The sequence below is a fragment of the Vanellus vanellus genome (assembly GCF_965231255.1).
Source record: "Vanellus vanellus genome assembly, chromosome: 13".
Classification (NCBI taxonomy): domain Eukaryota; kingdom Metazoa; phylum Chordata; class Aves; order Charadriiformes; family Charadriidae; genus Vanellus; species Vanellus vanellus.
The window spans coordinates 4216306-4235961 of record NC_138918.1 but is presented as its reverse complement, the minus strand read 5'-3'; the positions used below and the strand labels follow the sequence as shown (position 1 = coordinate 4235961).

Here is a 19656-nt window from a genome sequence, read left to right as displayed (position 1 = left end):
CGATGTGCCCCGACTCGCGGCTCCGATAACCCGGAGCTCGAACCCTGCGGGAAGCCACGCTCTGGCAGCCGCTGCAGCTCTGCGTGGTTTCTGAAGAGCACCAAGGGAGGGGACGTCCAGCAGCGTCCCACCGCTTGTACCTGAAATGGATTGTTTCCTTCTGAATCCCTGCGGGGGATCAGAATCTATCGTGGGTTTCATCTTTGCAGTCACGAGTTATCCAGCTCTGTTAAAAATATAAGAGAATATTTGATCCCCCGAAGGGAAAAATTTCCCAATTTGCCATATGAAATAACCTGTAAAGCAGCGTTTTCTTTGATTTCTCATTTCCTTTTATTTTTCCATTGATCTCATCACATTCTCTCATTGTCTCATCTTATAGAGCAAGGCAAGAGGACAGCTAATCTGTTTTCCCTCTGCCCTCCTTAACGTCTTCTTGATTGAAATTCACGTTAACTCTTAGGTACCCTAATCTCAGGGAACATCCATAAAGCCACGTCCATTTCTATAAAATTCAGCTGCTCGAAAATTCTCTTTCAAGCCACTGCGATGTGGGGAGCTCTCGGGAATGGGAGAGATCCTTGCATAATCCCTAGCGTCTACCCAAAGAAGCGCTGGCTGTTGAGTTTCTCCAAAAATTTCCCGGGGACAGAGCGATGCTCTGACACAGGGGTCAAAGGGAAGGACAGAGGGGTACTGCCCACCAGCCTCCCGGCGTCTCCTTTCAAAGGTGAGCCGCTAGCGCAAAGCCAGCCCCATCCGCAGCGGGGACAACCTCGGGCACTAACCCCCTCCGGCAGCGTTAGGGCTCCAGAGCACCACTTCTGCTTCCAAATCGCTTTAGCAACAACTGCCTGCCTTTTCAGAAACAGCCAACTGCCAGGAGAAGCTGCCAAAGGCCTTTGGAAAGAATCACGAGCCGGACATATTTTTGTCCCCGAGAGTGAAAGCGGCGAAGCCCTGAATTTGGGGGAGACACCTAAGGCCCCAAGCAGAGAGGAGAAGCTGCACCACCAGTTTGTCAGTCCCTGTCCCAGTCCTGCCGCTGATGCGCAGCCCCAAACGACATCATTGTATTTGGCATTTATAGGTTTCATCAGCCCTGCCTTGTTCCCTAGCTGATTTCTCATTTAATTTCAACAACAAAAAACGGTGCTTCTTCACCGCATCGGTTCTCCAATGTGCCATCCTTGGGTGATTTTTTGGATTATTAATAAAACCCCCAAAGCTCCCATCTACCTGCTCAGGGATGTGAGAGTGGGGTAAAGCACCGCATGAATTTTCCGTGCTTTAGCCATCCTCGGTGCAGGCACCCTCAGCGCCGGCCAAAGCGAGGAGGGGGATGCTGCACCTCGGTAACCCCCTCCCCATCCTCATCCCGTGAGCATCCGCAATCCTGGCCGAACCACCCTGCTTTTAGGGAGTGAGGGACTTCAGGGTATTTGCTGGCAAATTGGGCTGTGGAGCTCTTGGCCCGGCTTTTCTGCAGCCCACCCACAGCACACTTGATGGAGCTGTGGGTGGCGTGGAGGAGTCACCCCGGGGCGTGCGACCAGGTGGGATGCCTACAAAAAAAAGTGGGCAAATCCAGCCGGAGAAGGGCTCAGAGCAATGAGGCACTCTCCACCAAGTCCTTACTGATTATACCACTGCCAGAAGAGGTGCGCAGCCCAGTTAAATGGGGAAGGGGGACGCCGCAGAGCCCCCCCCAGATGAGGGGAGGTGGAAGACGCAGAGAGAGGAGCCTCCGCTGCAGCCAGGCTCGGGCTGTGCCAGCAGGAACGTCGCTTGGTTTACTTGCAGAAATGTCGGTTGTTTTATTTGTGGAATGAACCGATTTTCTTAGGAAAACTGGGCAGAACAATTATACCCCCTCCTCCCCCAAGTGCTACGGTAATTAAGCTTTTATCCGAATAGATAAAATAATTAACATATTTATTACTCAGAAGAAAAACCTCATTTTATGATTGATTGCAGCCTACTAATCTTCCATCAAATATTCAAAGTCTGCATTGTTAGGTCATTCATTTTATTTATTTTTAAAGACATTACATATGTTTTCTATCCCAAGGGGGGGGGAAGAATCAGCATATGAAAAATTCCCATCATTACTAACACACGGCTCAGCAGAAAACGAACAGGGACGGAGAGCACCCATCCTGTCCGCCGGAGACAGGGCTTCATTAAGCTTGCAAGGGCTTTTGGCACATTACAGAAAGCACTAAGGGCGGGGGGGGGGAAATCCTGCAGAGCCCCACAGGCACCTACAGATGCTGCGACATCATGCCCGAGCCAGACCGGGTGCCGCCGCGGTGCCTGGTCCCCGCGCTCCTGCGCCTGCGTGCACCCACCTCCCGCTGCACCACGGGCACTCCTGCACGCTTCATCTGCCTGCCGTCACGGGAGACGCCGTCAGATGATTTACCTCCATATTTAATCACTCTAAATTACGGGCATTTTTATCTAATGGCTTTAATTCTTGGTTCTGGGGAGTTTTGTTGCTGTGGTTACTGGACAAGAGTAAACAGCTCGTAGTTACCCCGGAGCAACCTCATAAAGAAACCTCTCAAAGTTTGCAGACCCTCCGTTGAGTGCTGCATTCACACACCCACAGAGTTTTGTGCCCTTTGGGGGTTGTTTTGGGGTCGTTTGGTTTTTTTTTTTTTTTGTTAAATGTGAAGCCACAAGTCCAAAAAAAGAAGAAGCCAGGAGCCACCAGAGACAGAGGAACCATAAAACATATGGTGGTAGTTATTGCCTCTTCCTAGTGGGGAAGTCATCCCCTTCCCAGTCATCCCCTTGTACGTGGGGGTCCCCAGGGCAGCTCCCTGCCTGGATGCCACCAGCCAGGTCACGGACCAGGCCATGAGGTGCTCCTGGCATGGAGATGGCACAGCGTGGCCTTGCAAAGGGGATTTGTGCAGGTGAGGAACCTGTGGAGAGAGGTGCAGAGCATGGGGGACACCAGGATGGGCCTCTGGCAAGGAAAGGAGTGGGGGCAGGCAGCGGGCAGGCAGTGGGCAGGCAGGGAAGGCAGTGGCAGGGTGTACCTCACCTCTGCTCCATGGCTCTGCTTCTGCAATTTTGCACGTATCAAACGTCTTATGTCTTCAACTTTTTGATGCAAAAGCCCTCCTAAAAGACAACAGGAAAGCCCCACACCTCCAGGACTTTGCAAAAGACCCCAGATAGCTGCAAACGTGTCCCTGCTGCCGCATCCACTGGCACAGGGCTGTCACCACTGCGGTGGCTGTTGTCCACCAGACACCACACCTCCCGACCAGGGTGCCAACAGGGCACACGGGTGCTACTCCTGCTGCTGTAACTCACAGTAAATAGTCTCTTACACCACAAAAGGTTCGAAGCATCACTGCCCTCTCCTCCACGATCTCAATTTCCTTGAATTAGGGCCCATAAAACCATTACAACGTGGGCGCCAGCTCTCCCAAAGGACTCTCACCCCATGGGGACCGGTGCTGAAGGTGGATGTGCTGGGTCCCCGTGGTAGATGTTGAACCATGTTCCTGCCGTCCCTGGAAGGGTTTGAAATTATACCCAGCTCTGCCGAGCTGTGAAAAGGAGGAGAGCCAGGAATGGATTTTCTCCTGCCTGAATGTTTGTGGTTCTTGCTGCCGCAGCCCTCCATCTCGGTGAGAGCGCATCTGGGACTGGATTAGAAACTTATTCGCCTGCTGATCTCATTTGGCCCAATTTTCTTGCAAATATAAAACACCTTTTGGTTCGCTTTTCAGATTCCCCGGGCTTTTGAATGTGGATGGGTTGGCAGCGGAGCCACTTCTTTTCAGAGAAGTGGCATTAATAGCGCAGAGAGAGGCTGCCTGTAGTTTATTACATACAGTAACACCCTATTCTATCCCAAAAGCCTTTCATCTGAAAAGCTGGCACCCACGGATCGCCCAAGACTACCCCCACACAGAAAGAGATGTGATGAGCAAATCAGGACAGCACAATTTGTTGCCAATTCGGGGGCAATAAGAAAGGGTTTCCATCCAATTGCCCTGGCGTTATTCGGCCAGTGCGATGCTCTGACTGGACGTCTGGGGAGTACCGCAGCATCCTTGCCCAAGCGCTCGCAGTCCAACACCAAGGATTAAAAAATAAAATGGAAATGGAGAACACAATGATGAGGACAGTGCTGTCCCCGTCCCTGTCCCAAGCAGCTCTCATCCCACCCAACACCACGGAGACCTCTCAGGGCTGTGGCCATCACTATCAGGAATGTGACTGAGTCAGATCAAGCAAATTGCCTTTCTTTCCTTCACATTATTCCCTCTACACTATAGCAAGCGTCGGGGTGGATAGCAAAAAAAAGCCATCCAACTCGCTGCAAGATTAAGCACAAAATAAATACCTACAACCATTCTCAGTTTAGATACCTATTAAGAAAACTGTATGAAGCATAAACCGTACTTGCACGTGGAAACCAACGGTAAGTTGTAGCACGCAAGGAAATGAGTCAGTAGGAAATTAAACACAACTTACTATTTTCTCAACGTAAAAAGCCACAGGCAGGACTAATCCTTTTGTACATATCTAAAGGTGACTCTCAGATCACCTACACAAAAAGCCGCTTCTCTGTTTTGCCATGTTATTGCAGCCCTTTTTAATGATTCATGATGAAGAGCTTCAAAGAGCTCCAAGCCCTGACAACAGTCCCGGATCCGACCTATTCATTCCCATCTCAGCAAAAAAATCCTTCTTGGTGAATAATTTAAGTCTATGCCTTAAAACTATTCCCTAGAGGAGGAGCAGCGTCTAGAATTTAATCTCATCATGGAAATAAAAATAAAAAGGAAATATCAAAAGAAAGCAGCGACTGCAACAACAATACAAGCCTTATTTTGCAGAATTCATCCGTTGTGAAACTCCACAGAGGGGAACACAGCTGTTTTCCCTGAAATATGTTTCATGTTTGCAGAGACCAAAGATGAAATCCAAAGCTTTGACTTTCAACTTACGATAGACAAACACAGGCGAGGATGACACAACTACTGTTCGGGGCTATTGAGGGAAGAAAAAGGTCATTTAGAGCTAAAGGTGAAAACACAGACTTGACCACAGCCTGTGGCACATCTTCCGCTGACTAAGGACAGCACGGCGGGAGAAGGCTTGCAACACCCTCCCGAAATGTGAAGCAATTCCCCCCTCGCTTCAAGCTTGGAGGGCCCGTGCGCTGCAGGAGGCTCACACCGTCTCTCCCACGTAACACGTGGCATCTGGTGCTGAACGCAAAATGGCTACAATACCAAAAAGGCGCAAAAAACTGGAGTGTGGCGCCCAGGAAAAAAAAGCTACGTACAACACGCGTCGCATCTGTGCGGCTTCACCTTAATGCTGAATTTTCTAGTGAGCATTTTAAGTCTAATTCCTCTCCCAAACTGCTGACACGATACGCAGGGATTATGTCACATCGCTTCCAATGTTTAATCTTCTCCTCAACAGGCTGGTTGGGATATTCTTATCCATTAAACTCAGATGAGCCTTTCGCATCACTTGGCCTCAACAGCACTAAGTAGCTTCGGTTTCATGGCCGTTTTACAAAGATTTCTCACACTGCCTGGCATCTTCATCTGCCTCGTATGAAACGCTATGACAGTCTGAAGGACAGTTAATCCAAATCGTAGCTCATCCTGCATTCGAAATAACCAGCAGAACCGAAAACAGCAACACTGAAATATTTCTAATAATGGCAACAATCATAATAGTATATCTGCTGGTCCCTGGGATGCAGAGAAATATCTAAGGGACCCTCTCTGTGTGGCGGGTCAGGACGTTGTGTGCACCCTCAGTGGGAGGAAGAGCCTCACCCGAGGGTGCATCCGGGCACAGACCCCATCCAAATCTTGTGTCTTGTTTCAGACACAAATGTCCTTGCCCTGGAGGACCCAAGGGCTCGGCTGGAGCCCTCCTGGTTTCATTCTGACACTGTTTATTTTTGGGGTGAGCTGCTCTGTTCCAATAGCTCCTGCTTCGAAAGGCCTCCAGGGTGGCAGCGTGTGTCTCGAGTGTGTCTCTGTGTCTTAGGGCGCAAATGGTTTGCTCCGGCTCAACTACATGTTGTACTCAGCATGAAACATATCTACTTCCAGGAGGCCAAAAATGGTGAAGATTTTGCTTCGAATGCTAATCCCATTGCTAAACCTCTTCTTTCTTATTTTAGAATCACAGAATTGTCTGGGTTGGAAGGGACCTTTAAGATCATTGAGTTGAACCACCAACCTAACACTGCCAAAACTGCCACTGAGCCATGTCCCTCAGCACCATGTCTACCCGTCCGGGGATGGAGACTCCACCACTGCCCTGGGCAGCCTGTTCCAATGCTTGAAAACCCTTTCTGTGAAGAAATTTTTCCTAATATCCAATCTAAACCTCCCCTGGTGCAACTTGAGGCCATTTCCTCTTGTCCTATCACCTGTTACTAACAAGAAGAGGTCGATCCCCCACCTCCCTATGCCCTCCTTTCAGGGAGCTGTAAAGAGCGAGAAGGTCTCCCCTCAGCCTCCTCTTCCCCAGGCTGAACACCCCCAGGGCCCTCAGCCACTCCTCATCAGACGTGTGCTCCAGACCCCTCACAGCTCCGTTGCCCTTCTCTGGACACGCTCCGGCCCCTCTATGTCTTTCTTGTTGTGAGGAGCCCAAAACTAAACGCAGTCCCTCAGGTGTTTTAGGAGGAGACAACCGCTCATGCCTGCTCCCGGTGCTGCAAACCACCCTCCCGGGTGGGCAAATCACCGCTGGTCCCACCAGGTCTCACCCTCCGAGGCAAAGCGAGGCTTCACCCTTGGTTTGCCAGGGAGCCTTATGCTGGGACAGAGATCTGAAAAGAATAATTAATAAGATGAAAGGACAGACCTTTCACCAGCAACAATGCCCCTCTAATTAGCCGGAGAAAGCGGGCGATACGCTATGTGCACAGGTACGGTTATGCTCCCCTGGGGACAGCACGGCTCTCCGAGCGCGTCCCACCCGCAGAGCTGAGGACAACAGCTACACCCTGATGACTCCGCCTGGTCTGAAACGCTCCTTTTGTGGCGGGGGGGGCAAAATCCCAGCCCTGATTAATTACTCTGCGATCGGGCGGCTTTGTGGAGGGCTGAAACGGATGGTTGGACCGGCGCTCACCCCGCGGCTCGCCCGGCGCAGCCCTCCCTGACCGCCCGAAACACCGGCTGCTTGCCCAAACACGTTTGCCGAGGCTTAACAGATCTGCTGGAGACACCGCAGGCGCACGAAGCACCAGCGCATGCTGAGCACCTCGGCATCCGCGTGCATACAGAAAATATATCTGGATTATCAGAGGTTTTTTGGGGGGCAGACTGTGCTGAATTCCATATACGTTTCCTTTGCCTCAAAGCCTTTGCCTAAAACTTCTTCGTCTTCTGTGGTCATCATTTTGCGATAGAGCAGGTGTCAGAGACAGCTGTACACGGCCACCAAAATCTGTCACACCAGGCAAGAGACACCTTTGAGCTCTCAGAAATAATTACTATCAAAGCCAGCACTTGGCATAAAGACGCTGAACTGCTCGGGTGCATAGTGAGCAGTTACCGTATTTACACACACCTCAAATACATCCATTTCTGCATTTAAATTGGAACTAAAGCAGCACTTTGCTTATTTAATTGCTAATAAGCTTGGCTCTTTCAACGTGAGCAAGGCTCACACAAGGAGAGGGGATTCGCTTTCGGAAAGCTCGAGAATTTCCTTCAGTTTTTCTCCAGCCTGTACACGAGTTGGGGGAAGTTCAAATTGCCGTCAGCTAAGGCTGCACCCACATTTTTATTAGCAGAGGGGGGAGGGAAAATGGCTTTTCCTTCCCACAATTTCCCCCGAGATTGTTCCTGCGCACAGCAGAGAAGAGGCTGCCGAGGAGGGAGGTACCCGAGCCGCAGCAGGGCAGGATTACTGTCCCGGATGGGTTTGCTGAAGCCGAGTCTCCCCGGTGCTCAGCGAGCATCCTCCCCACCAAGCCAACAGTCACTCCAAAATGAGCCTTTTCTGCTCTCCTGCAGTTTTTTCTTCCTCGGACGAGGAATTGGATAATGACAATTTCTTTCCGAGGTTTGAACGGAGATACGCTGTGCCTCGGGTGCTCATTTTTATCACCAGGCTGTGGAACGAACCTCTCTGTTTAGTCCTGTTGGCATTTAACAACACATACCCCAAAACTTCCCCAGCAGGGTGCAACGGGACCCTCAGGAGCAGGTTTAGAGCTGTGCAGTGCAAATGCCCTAAACATAAGAAAAACTATCACACCACCACCCCCTCCCCTGCCCCATCGCACCATCAGCAGCCGCGCAAACCCTCCAGGGAAGGGAGCTTTCACCCCAAAAGCTCCCTGCCACCTTGGCTGCTCCCCCCGCAGCCTTGTCCCCAAACGTGCCGCCCACCCCTTCTTCCCCATCCCGTGCCGGGCAGCGGAGGCAGGCTGTTCCCGGCGCGTCGGCACGTCTCGCATGAAACCCAGGGCCAGGAACAAGGCAGCTGCCTGCGCTGCCTGTGCGCAACGTGCAGGCTGTGTGCGGTAGGGCTGTACTCGCAGCCTGCCAACACCCGGGCCGGGAACGCGGTGGGGATGGCGGCTGCCAATGGGAGCCGGCGGGAACGAAGCCATGTGGGAAACTTAAAATGCAAGCGGAGCCGGGGAGTGCGTGGAGCGTCCTTCCCAAGCGCTGCCCGAACTGGCAGGACGGCTGGTTTCGGTCGGTTTTTAGTAACGGGGATGGGTGTGCCAGCGGGGGAGCGGGGGCAGCAGTATGTTGGGAGAGGGGCTGAGGTGAACCGGGGATCAGCAGAGGCATTTATCTGCAATCTGTTTTGAATATATTACTATGAAAGAGATCAGAGACCCGACTCTGATCTTCACCCCTTTCAGTTACGCAGGCAAAAATCTGGAATCTGGATTTTAAAGATGCTATTTTAGCTGTTACTGAAATCAGAAACAGACTCTGCGAGGGAGAGGGAATGCGTAGTTACATCCATGAAGTTCCCGCGTGTTGCTACCCTGTTCTTCACAGAGCAGATCATTGCTGGAGCGTTCATTAAAGCGACCCAAAATTGATTTTATTTCCTGAAACGTTCCACATGCTAAACCCACCTAACAATACTCTTTGGAATTCCCCCCCACCCCCCATTTAATTCACAAAGCTTTCTTTTAGATTTGGAAGCCTGTTAAAGCTAGAAAATAATATTAAAGTCAAGAGGTGACACCCCTCCCCAGGTGAGACTTCTCCAAATCTTATTTCCGAGGTGCATGGGAATTTCTGCGGAGCGCTCGCAAGCGGGAATATTTTTTTTCCAGTTAGCAGCTCCATTCATACAAATACACACCACCACCACCACCCCCCCCTCCAAGTTCCCCCCCCCCCCAACAAACCTCCTCCCGGTGAGAAATGTCCCAGCTGGGCAGGGACAGGACCAGCCGCCCCATCGCCTGCGCTCCCGCCCCCGGGATGCTCAGGGAGGGAAGGGGGGGAGGGATGTCGTCCCCCCCCTCTACGGGGCACAGGAGTGGCAGCGGGGTGCCGGTCCCCCCCCCCCCCCCCCCTTTCGTCCCCGCCGGGGCTGAGGAAGCGGAGGGAGCCGTGGAGTTGCTCTGCATATTAATGAGCCGGGAGCAAGGGCAGCGGGAGCGGTTTTAAAAGAGGACAAGGGGAGGAAAGCGGCAGAACGCAGGCAGAGCGCAGGCAGGGCGCAGGCAGGGCGCAGGCAGCGAGACAAGGCAACAGCACCACCGGGATTCCCTCTCTGCTGTCCCCTCCCCGGCGACATCCATCCCCGGGGACCGGGGGACAAAGCCGAAGGGAGAAAACCCGTTAACATCCCCGGCGTGTCTTTGGGTACCGGCTGTCTCTCGCCATGAAGCTCCTGACAGCAGCTTTGCTCCTGCTGTTCATCGCCATGTGCTTAGCCAGCGCGGAAGGTAAGTTGGTTTGTTCCGCTTTTTCCCCACGTAAACCTCTTTTCCACGGGGTTGCTTTTCCAGTGATTTTTATTTGCCTCCTGGTAGCCCCCGGTCGGATTTCGCTGTCCCCTGCACGTTGGGAAAAGCCATGTATTGGATCCGCGCGTATGGTAGCTGCGAGTTTTTTAAAGGTGGAAGTAGAGGTAAAAATACACGCGACAAAGTTGTGTCTTCACTGCAAGTGAAATAGCCCCAACTCACGGTGTGGGAGGTCACACCGTGTTCGCCGTTATTCAGGAATACAATAGCTCAAATATCTCCTTTGAACCCGAGGGTGGTTTTCACAGGGGAAACAGAGCAGAGTCGGATTTGATGCGGTAGCACAAATTCCACCCAGCGCGTCGGTGTGCATTTTCTGCCGTGCACAAAAACGATGGTTAAAATCCACTCAGCTTTTGTCTGGCTGCGAATGCACCCCAGCATCCGCGCGAGGAGAAACGACTGAAAAAGTCCCACAAAGTCCGAGAGAGCCGCGAGTGAATGAGAAAGTAGCCGAGATGTGCGTTTGCTTGCCCAGTTTTAAAGCAAGTTCTGACTCTTTCATTTCCTTTTGTTAAATACAATTACATTTAGTCACAGCAGGTGCACTTTAAAAAGCTCTCTCCTTTACTAAGCCTCAGAACAAATATAGCGCTCTAAAACATATATCCCAGAGAGCCACTACCTTTTCCTGGGATAAAGCAAAGAAAATACTACTTTTTTTTAAGCCGAGCAGTATTACAAAATTCAGCTTTTCCCACGGAGGCTTGAAAGAGCGAAGCGAAGTTTGTGTGCGCGCACAGGCTGGCGGGGAAGGGACGCTTGGTATGCAGGAGGCTTTGCAGGCACATGAGAAAATGCTTTCTCTTGTAGGCGTAAAGTGCAAATGTTCGAGAAAAGGTCCTAAAATAAGATTCTCTAACGTACGGAAGCTGGAAATAAAACCGAGGTACCCGTTTTGTGTGGAAGAGATGATTATGTAAGTTTTCCTTCATTTATTGCTTTCTGTTTCCCTGTCAAGCTGAATTGCTTTACCTTATACTGCAAGTTCCCTCTTTGTTCTTTGTTTTTCTCGTGCCCCGGGCATGCTAATTTCTGGGAATAGTTACTTGCTGTATCAGATGCAATAAAATGTGCAATTCTGACCAAAAACCCAGCTATCATTTTTCGACGCAATTCTTTTTGTTCAAAGAAATATTTACAGAACAGGTAGTAATAAATAATAATCATTAGTTCAAGGGAAGATAGGGACAAATCCTACTTTGGGCTGCTGTAAAATCAGAACTATGTACTCAAGTTGTTCTGGGCATGCAGAATAAGAACACAAGCAGAGTTTGGTCCGTGGTGGTTTCTGCAAGGAAGAGTTATCCCAACCGGAGTCAGATTTTCGCCTGCGTTGTACCAGAGCCATCCCCTCGCATTTGATGGGATTACCCAGCACCAAAACGCTCGCCTCCCCGTCTCGCCACGAGCCACGACCAATGTCGCCGTGAGATCTCAAAGCGATGTAGCGACTAACCGAACCGAGGCAGGTACGGGGATTTTTGACATCCCTGATGATCAGCTCAAAAGGAGGGGGTTATTTTAGATTTTAAGATGGTCATGGGTTTTTTTTTCTGTCCTGTTTTGGGTATCTTAAGATCCCCCAACAAAGCAGCATCCAACCAGCCTGTGGGGCTGGATAAGGACCAGAAAGGAGAGATTAGCTGAGAAGACTGCACCGAGTCCCTCTGCCACCTAACGGGGGAAAAAGGGTCCCAGGAGCAGCCACACCACCGGAACACCAAGGACTGATTTACTCCAGCATTTGTGCTCCCTCACTGAACATTCGCCGTTCGCTTAATATCTCAGAAAAGTGCTTTAACAGCAGGATCTGTGTCCTGTCCCGCCGAGCTGGGTACCACCTCCGGCGCTCTGTAATGTCCACGGGGCCAAATCCTGCCCATCTGACTGGCACAAACAAGGAGGTACCACAGGAGCCTGGTCCTTCCCATGCCAAAATGGCTCGCCAGGCGCGGTGGAGGGCGTCAGGAGGAGGAATGGAGAGCCGAGCTTCCTTAGGCACCCTCCAGATTTACACCAGCGTCACCGCAAGCAACGCTTAGCTCAGGGGACATCAGACCCACCTCTTTGAAGGCCAAATCAGCTGATGGTGACCTGAACGGAAGAATGCTTGCAGAGCATCACCGCCCCAATCAGTTCCTTGCGGCTTCACTTTGTTTGCTTTGACCTTTCAGTAGCAAACGGACAGCGTAGAGGGGCACTACCTCTTTGCATCCCACTCCAGGCATTTGCCCGAAAGCAGCTGGTGGCCCGGCGGGTATGAAATAAATCTCATTAACGCAACATTTCGCTTTCAATCAGAAAGTCCGGAAAGCCGGAACGCTGTGCACGAGCAGGTCGCTCTCCCGGCTGGATAGCTACGCAGATGCCGAGCGATGCTCTTCAAGCCCGGAGGGTTGCCCTGGGTCTGCAGCGGCTGTGGGGACAGGGCTGTCCCACCGCTGTCGCTGCCGGCGGGGCAGGCAGGGGTGACCGCTGCCGCCGCTGCCTTTCCGGCTACCCTAATGCCATCTGAAGTCAGCATTGAAAGCAAACTGAAATTAATATTCCGTGAACCAATTGATCCAGGAGTCTCTGGACAAAGCAGAGAAAAGCTAAATTCCCGCAACTGATTTTTTGTTGCTGCAGGGATCATCTAAAATGAGGTTTTGAAGCTGGCTCCCCTGCTGCCCTCCTCCAAAGCTCTCGCATCTTTTCTGGTAGCAGAAACGTGATATCGATTATGTTGGGCAGAGAAGTAGGTATGGGGGTGTAGTTTAGGCAGGAATTTGTCTTTGGCCATAAGCCCCCCAGCAGAGCTGTGGTACAGGGGAAGACACAGCTAAACTGAGTCCTCAGCCTAGTCAAAACCTCCCGAGATTCGCGGTACATCTAGCAGTAATTGTGTGCGTGTGTCTGTCCCCTGGAATGAGGAAAAGCAGCAAAAAATAGGAGGGAGGTTTAACTCTTTCTGCCTGAAAGGATCCAACTGCTCTCCACGTATTGCCTCACCCAAAGAGGGGGGAACGCGTTGGGGTGAGAGCAACTGATGGGAAACGGGCGCCACTGGGAGCCTTTCTCAAGGGACAGCCGAGATGGATGGCAGTCCCTGCGCCAGCTTGGGATGAACCAGGAGCCTCGTGGCCCTGGGGACAGGGTGTTTGTAGGCAGAGGTGCAGCCCCACCAGCCCTGCAGACGGGATGCTTGGGGGCACGAGGCACTGGGGGTCACAGGCTGACCCAGGGGTGCTAGTCACAGCCCTGGAGGCATGGACGTACTGGGGAGGATTTTGGCTCAGGGACCCTCAGACACCGTGGAAAGCTCCAGCCACCAAGCCCTGGGCAGCTACGGGACAGCCCGGTGCACACCGCTGGAGTGAGCTCATGTCCCAAATCCCACTGGAGGGATGACACTGGAGTTGTGAGTTCTGGTGCTTCAATTTCTTCTCCATTCCTCTCAACCTCATCTTGCAGCCCATCCAGAGAACTCCTCATTCAGAGTATCTGCTCCCACAGCACCTCTTCTTAGTCACATCCCCTTATGTCTGCTGGACCAGCATCCCCAAAAGCAGGGCCAGGTCAGCTCAGGGTGCCCAAAAATGCTACCACCCAGCCCTGTGCCCACAGCACCAGGGGATGCACGGGAACCACAGGGGACCATGGGGCTGGCTTAAGAACATCTCTGCTGTCCAGCCTCCAGCATCAAAGCAGAAAACCTACGTGTGATGTCAAAGCAACACATCTCAGCCTGAGAAAAGACTCAGTTGTTCACCTGAGAAGAAAACGGTGCATCTCCTCCTCCTCAGACCGCAGGATCTAGTAAATCCAGAATTGTCCTTCACTGCCTCTGGTGCAAATGGAGGGCTTGCCGCTTTTCAGAAGCACTCCTCTTCCTCTCCTCCTGCGATTCAGCTTATCCATCACTTTCTGGAAATACCCTCTACAGTCTGCCAGAAGAGAAACCCAAACCAAGGTCTGGCATCAGCCAGTGCAGACGGCACAGCCAAGAAGGTGGTTGCTGGATGCAGAAACATCGTGCTGACCTCATGTCCCTTAAAATTTGCATGTCTTGTGCCTTCAATGAAAGTTTAGTCCCACTCCCATTCAAAGCTGTAGGAAAACGCCCCTTCTCACGTACGTGCTGATCCCCAGAGGGGTTGGCTGAGAATGCCCTCGGAGCAGAGACAGTCCATCGGTTTTAGCAGTGACCCTTCCCCTTCCGACCTCTGCAGCCACAGGGATGCTTGGAGGCCTTCCACCACCTTCCCACATGTTGGGGAACTGGCCACGTCCTCCCAGCAAGCAAACCTAAAGTTTCACCTTGTCTTTTCGTGTCTTTATCTCACACCTGCTGGAGGTGGAGCAGAGAAGGGGAGTGGGGAAGAAGGTTAATCGAATGGAGAGAACTATTCGAACGCCTTGTATAACATCAAACTGGGAAACTTGGTGAGACCCTTCGCTGAGCTCACGCAGGCAACACGCAGAGCTTCACTCCCAGTCAGGCATGTCCATCCCCTCTGCACTGGGTGGGTGAGCTGGGAAAGTTTGCAAGGATCTTTTTCTGTGTGCTAGAAGATAAACAGCTCCTTTCTGAACCAAATCACAAAAGCAGCCCATCAGTATGCACGGATATTTCTGGGTTTTCTGCCATCATTTTACTCACATCTCTAGCAGTGCTTAAGGAATTCCTTTATAGTATTTTAGACAAACTAAAAACCGTGTTTCCCTGTTATGGATGGTATTTCCAGAAAATGAGTAAGTCCAATAAAAATCATCGGGTTTTAGTTTCGGAGGGGTTTTTTGTTTTGTTTTAAATTCACAAAATTAATAGTAAAGATGGAAAACTGCTTGATTTTGAGCCCTGAAAAGTGATAGCAGTCGTGGAGTTTCTGGAAAACCATCCTCTTGGGAAGCAGCTCCGGTTGTCTCGTGTCACCTCGGTTGTGACGGACCAACCAGTGATGGAGGAAGCCTAAAACCATGGGAAGACCTTTGCCATGTTTTGCCTCCCAGCACCTCTTGTCCTGACAATAAGGGGACACCAGGCGGCTGCTGCTGGCGGGGAGAGAGGGATCAGCCTGTGACCAGGGGAGGCCAAAGCCCCAGGACTGCCCGCTGGGGCTCAGAGCTACTCCGTTGGGCACACAGGCACTCTGCCATGTGCTAGTACTTAAAATATTGTGGACTAAAAAAAAAAAAAAAAACAAAAACAACAAAGAAAAAAATAATCAGTGAAGCGGGTCTGATCTTTTCTCTTGGATGCAGCATTTGTTGAGTGTAAGGGGACCATCTTCTCATGCGAAGACCTTGTGGCTGCCTGAATGAGCCGTAATTAAATCAGCTATTAAGCTCAGAACAAAATAGCTAAGACAGGCAGAGCAAACCCACTGATTAAAAACAGTGGGTAAGTCTTCATCTGGTACAACCTGGGATAACGGCGGACAATATTGCACTGCACTGATTGGTAACAGCTGAAGATGTGCTCCGATATTATTACAATAAACTCAAATATCCGCCATAAAACAGAGAGCACGAAAAGCCTTCCCCTGCCCGCCTGGGTGAGCCCCCGGACTGGTTTTGTCATTTACCTGCCCGGAGTGGGAACTGGGAACCGGTATTTGCCACGACTGCCGTAACCTGTGCTGGCTTGCCTTGCAGCGTGACCCTGTGGACGCGGGTGAGAGGGGAGCAGCAGCACTGCTTAAACCCCAAACGCCAAAACACGGTGAGACTGCTGAAGTGGTACAGAGTATGGAAAGAGAAAGGCAGGTAAGTACAAATTTGCTGAATGGCTGAGGGGGAAAATCTTGGTGGGAATTTGGGCCATCGGCAGCGCTCAGAGAAAGCCCAGGAAAACGCACGCGCTGCAAATGCTCCATCCAGCACGGAGGATGTATTTCATTACCAAAATTACAGTTATAAATGGATGTTCTTGATGTTAGTTCTTTCCTGCCACACGCAGTCCTCACTTCTATTTTAGGATTAGGCTGTTCTGACTATAAATAGTAATTATTTTCTGTTAAACTATTCATCAGCTGATGTTCTCTGTTATTTACATAAACTCACCTCCCTTCTACGGGTAAAAAGCCAAGATGAAAAGCTAAATTACTTCCACACGGTCATCAGGAAAGCAGTCAGCAGAGCTGGGAGGAGAGCGCCCTGTCACACTACCTCAAAATTGTCAATATCTGCTGACGCAGACCTTTGCCAACTTTAACTCGTGTATTATTCCCAGAAAAACAGCAACTCGCGGGCAAGATGCTCTGCCACCTTCTCCCTTGCAAAGAGGAATTTTAGTTGGAGGTTTTTTTGCAAGCCATCAGTCATAGATAGAAGGGAGAGAGTGAGAAACACCAGTTCCTGACAGTCAGTGCTGATGTCCCTATCTGTAATTAAGGGGAGCTGCCCAACTCCAGCCACGGCTGAGAAAGAGCCTCCACGCACGGCACAGTCCCACCAAACCCCGATCCTCCTCACCTGATGGGAAATTTGCTCCCCAAAATTGAGCGCAAATGAGGCAAGCGAGCAGCAAGTCCCATCTCTCAGCAGGTCCAAGGGTGCCAGCAAGCTCCGGCATGGCCACGGGGTGCCCGGTGGCACAGGCGATGCCATGGCACTGCGAGCGGTGGTGGGTGCCGAGCCCGCTGGCCGTCTCCCCTGACCCCATGCCAGCTCCATAGTCACAGCACCTGGGGAAGCCCTGGCTACTGCATAACCATCTATTTACACTCTTTGCCTTGTTTTGTTTGGGTTTGTTTGGTTTGTTTTTTAATAAAGCCATCACTAAGATGACGAGGGATGCTCAGCCCCGCGCTCGTGCATTCAGGAAACACGCAGGGTTGCCCTGAGCAGACCGAGAGGAGGGATGCTCCATGCAAGGCTGTGAGGGACAGCAGCCGTGTGCCACAGACCAGCTCCTGCGGGCAGATAACAGTGCTGTGCGGGCTTGGTTCATAACAGTACTCAGTACTGAAAGTCTAGACCCTTCCAGTGCCTAAAGGGGCTCCAGGAGAGCTGGGGAGGGACTCTGGATCAGGGAGGGGAGCCATGGGACAAGAGGGGATGGTTTAAAACTGAAAAGGGAGGGATTTAGATTAGATATTAGGAAGAAATTCTTCACTCTGAGGGCGGTGAGCCCCTGGCGCAGGGTGCCCCGAGAAGCTGTGGCTGCCCCATCCCCGGAGGTGTTCAAGGCCGGGTTGGACGGGGCTGGGAGCAACCTGGGCTGGGGGGAGGTGTCCCTGCCCAGGGCAGGGGGTTGGAACAAGATGATCTCTAAGGTCCCTTCCAACCTTAACCCTTCTATCATCTTGAGATGCTGAAGCCTGTCCCTTCTCGGTGATGAAAGGGAACTTTTAAATATTGGAGGACTACTAATCAAATCAAATCTCCTCCATAGCCCGAAATAAGGGTCCGCTGGAGGCTTCCCCCCGGCACCGCCGGGAGAGGGAGACTGTCCCTGCTGCCAGGGAGAGGAGGAAGGAAGGCGAGCTCAGCGTCCCCGTGGCTTGGGCTGCCGGCCTGGGCTGCGCAGAAGGGGTGCCGCACAACCCCGGGTGTTTCACCTCGCTTTGCCCAGCTCTGGCGTCGCCCCACTGGGGCACGTCCCCCCTGCGCGGCACCCAGCGGGTCCCCGACGCTGCTGACCGAGCCAGACTGCAGCTGAAGCAGCTTCAAGTGAATATTTCTGACGTAAAGAGCCCGATTTAAACCAAGTCCTCATAATAAAGAATTTGCCAGTGCTTTCAGCGCCAGCTGGACCAAACCCACTGCACTGCTCCCCAGGAAAAGCCAGGGAATTTAAAGTCAAACGCAGTACAAACAGGAATCTCTTCCCCAAAACAGCGTTGCCCCTAATTTTCCCTGTGCCATGGGAGACCGCTTTCACCCAAAGAGCCCGCACAACTAGGACTTTTTTGCAAACGAGTCTGTCAAGCAGTCTGCTGAGGACACAGACGAGAAAAACAACATAGTCTAATATTATTCCAAACGTGACAGATATTCCGAATGTATTATCTACATGCAGCTGATGATATACTTCAACATTTGCATACGAGAGAGGGAATTTTCCTGCAGTTAAAGTGTATGAGCAGATGTGGATTTCAACCTCGTGTATCCCGATAATCGCAGCAGAGCGCGTTACTCCCTGCACGCCCGTAAGATGCAGCGGTGTCAAAGTCCAACCCTTCTCCCAGGTGCTTTACAGAGAGCAATCCAGCCACCGCTGAAGTCAATAACTTACTTTCCAATTTACTTAAGCAAAGGCTAAAAATCTGATTTCTCTTTTTTTGTTGTTTGTGGGCTTTTTTTATTATTTATTATTACTATTTGGAATGGAGTGGTTTCGTTCATCATTTAAACACCTTGCTCTTGGCTTTCCTTCTGTTCAGGGTTTATGAAGAATAAGAGGAGGCAGCGTGAGGAATGAGGTGGACTCCCTTGGCTGGCGTAGGACTGGGCTCTGCAGAAGATTATTTCTTTCTCACAGGCATAAGACACAAATTCTATATTACTATAAAGCACTTTTTACCAAGGGTCAGTTTTTACATTTTATAGCCGCGTGCAAAAGGCTTCCAGATTTCACAAGCATCTGTTGCACTTCAGATTTCATACGCGTCTGCTCTGTACTGAGATTGGGAAAACTCATGCTTGTTCATTATAAAGAGGTTGTTTTGGGGTTTGGGTTTGTTTGTTTAGTTTGGGGTTGGTTTTTTTTATTGTTATTCATTCATACTTCACTATGATTGCAATCGAGCTTTATAAGCTCATTAGACAAACAGTAATGTTTGTAAAGGTGTTATACAGCCGTCTCCCTCACCCTGTCACAGTGGGAAAGCTTCAGCGCTGTGGTGGTTTGTCATGTTTGCAGCCTCCACCGTAGTCAGGCAAAGCGGGGACCGAAGACGAGTTTGCCGGGGAAGATGCCACTGAAGTGTCGTGGCTGTAACTGCAGAAGTGAGGGCTCTCGGCACATCCTCAAACGAGCACGAGCATCACTTGTGTACCTCTTCTTTAATGGACTTGAGGTCTTGCTGCAAGGTGAAGCGTTCCGTATCGTATCTCCCATTTAACGTTTCATGCATTAGAAAGCATTTCTAGGTCATTTTTATTACTAAGAAAGTGTTTAATTTTTTTTTTTTCCACCTGAAGTTCTTACAGAAAGTTTGTGGCTTCAGTACTGAGACATTTTAAGCTTCAAGACTATTGTGTATGATTTCCTAGATTTGTAGCAACAACAACAACAAAAAAGCCTTTAAAAGGTACCTTTTTATGAGAAATATGATAGGGCAAACATATAAATACCTATATATGTTTTAGTCACAATACGACATATTCATTACATTATTTTGAATGTAATACTTCAATGTTAAGCAGTGCATTCCTCTTTTTAAAATAACAAAACTACCTTTTCATTTGTAAATATACTATAGGAAGTCTCCCTGTATTATCTTTCTGTATAATGTACCGTACTGCTAAATTATCATATACTATTTAAATGTTTCAAATATTTAGAAGGTTGCATGCAGATTTCATATTTCTTTCTAAGACAAATGAAAAAAGGTAATAAAAAAATATATTTAAAAAAAAAAAATCTGACAATTGCTCTTAAGTTTCTTTAAGCCATCAGGGAACTCCTGCCACTTCTAATA

General features: G+C 50.4%; 1 protein-coding gene across 1 annotated transcript; it reads left to right on the top strand.

Moving 5' to 3' along the window:
- The first annotated feature begins 9633 nt into the window (after positions 1–9633).
- Positions 9634–18535, top strand: CXCL14 (C-X-C motif chemokine ligand 14). The gene is made up of 4 exons (XM_082490113.1): positions 9634–9943; positions 10838–10943; positions 15665–15775; positions 18397–18535. The coding sequence occupies exons 1-4, from the start codon at positions 9880–9882 to the stop codon at positions 18410–18412; spliced, it is 297 nt and encodes a 98-aa protein (XP_082346239.1). The 5' UTR covers positions 9634–9879; the 3' UTR covers positions 18413–18535.
- The last annotated feature ends 1121 nt before the right edge of the window (positions 18536–19656 follow it).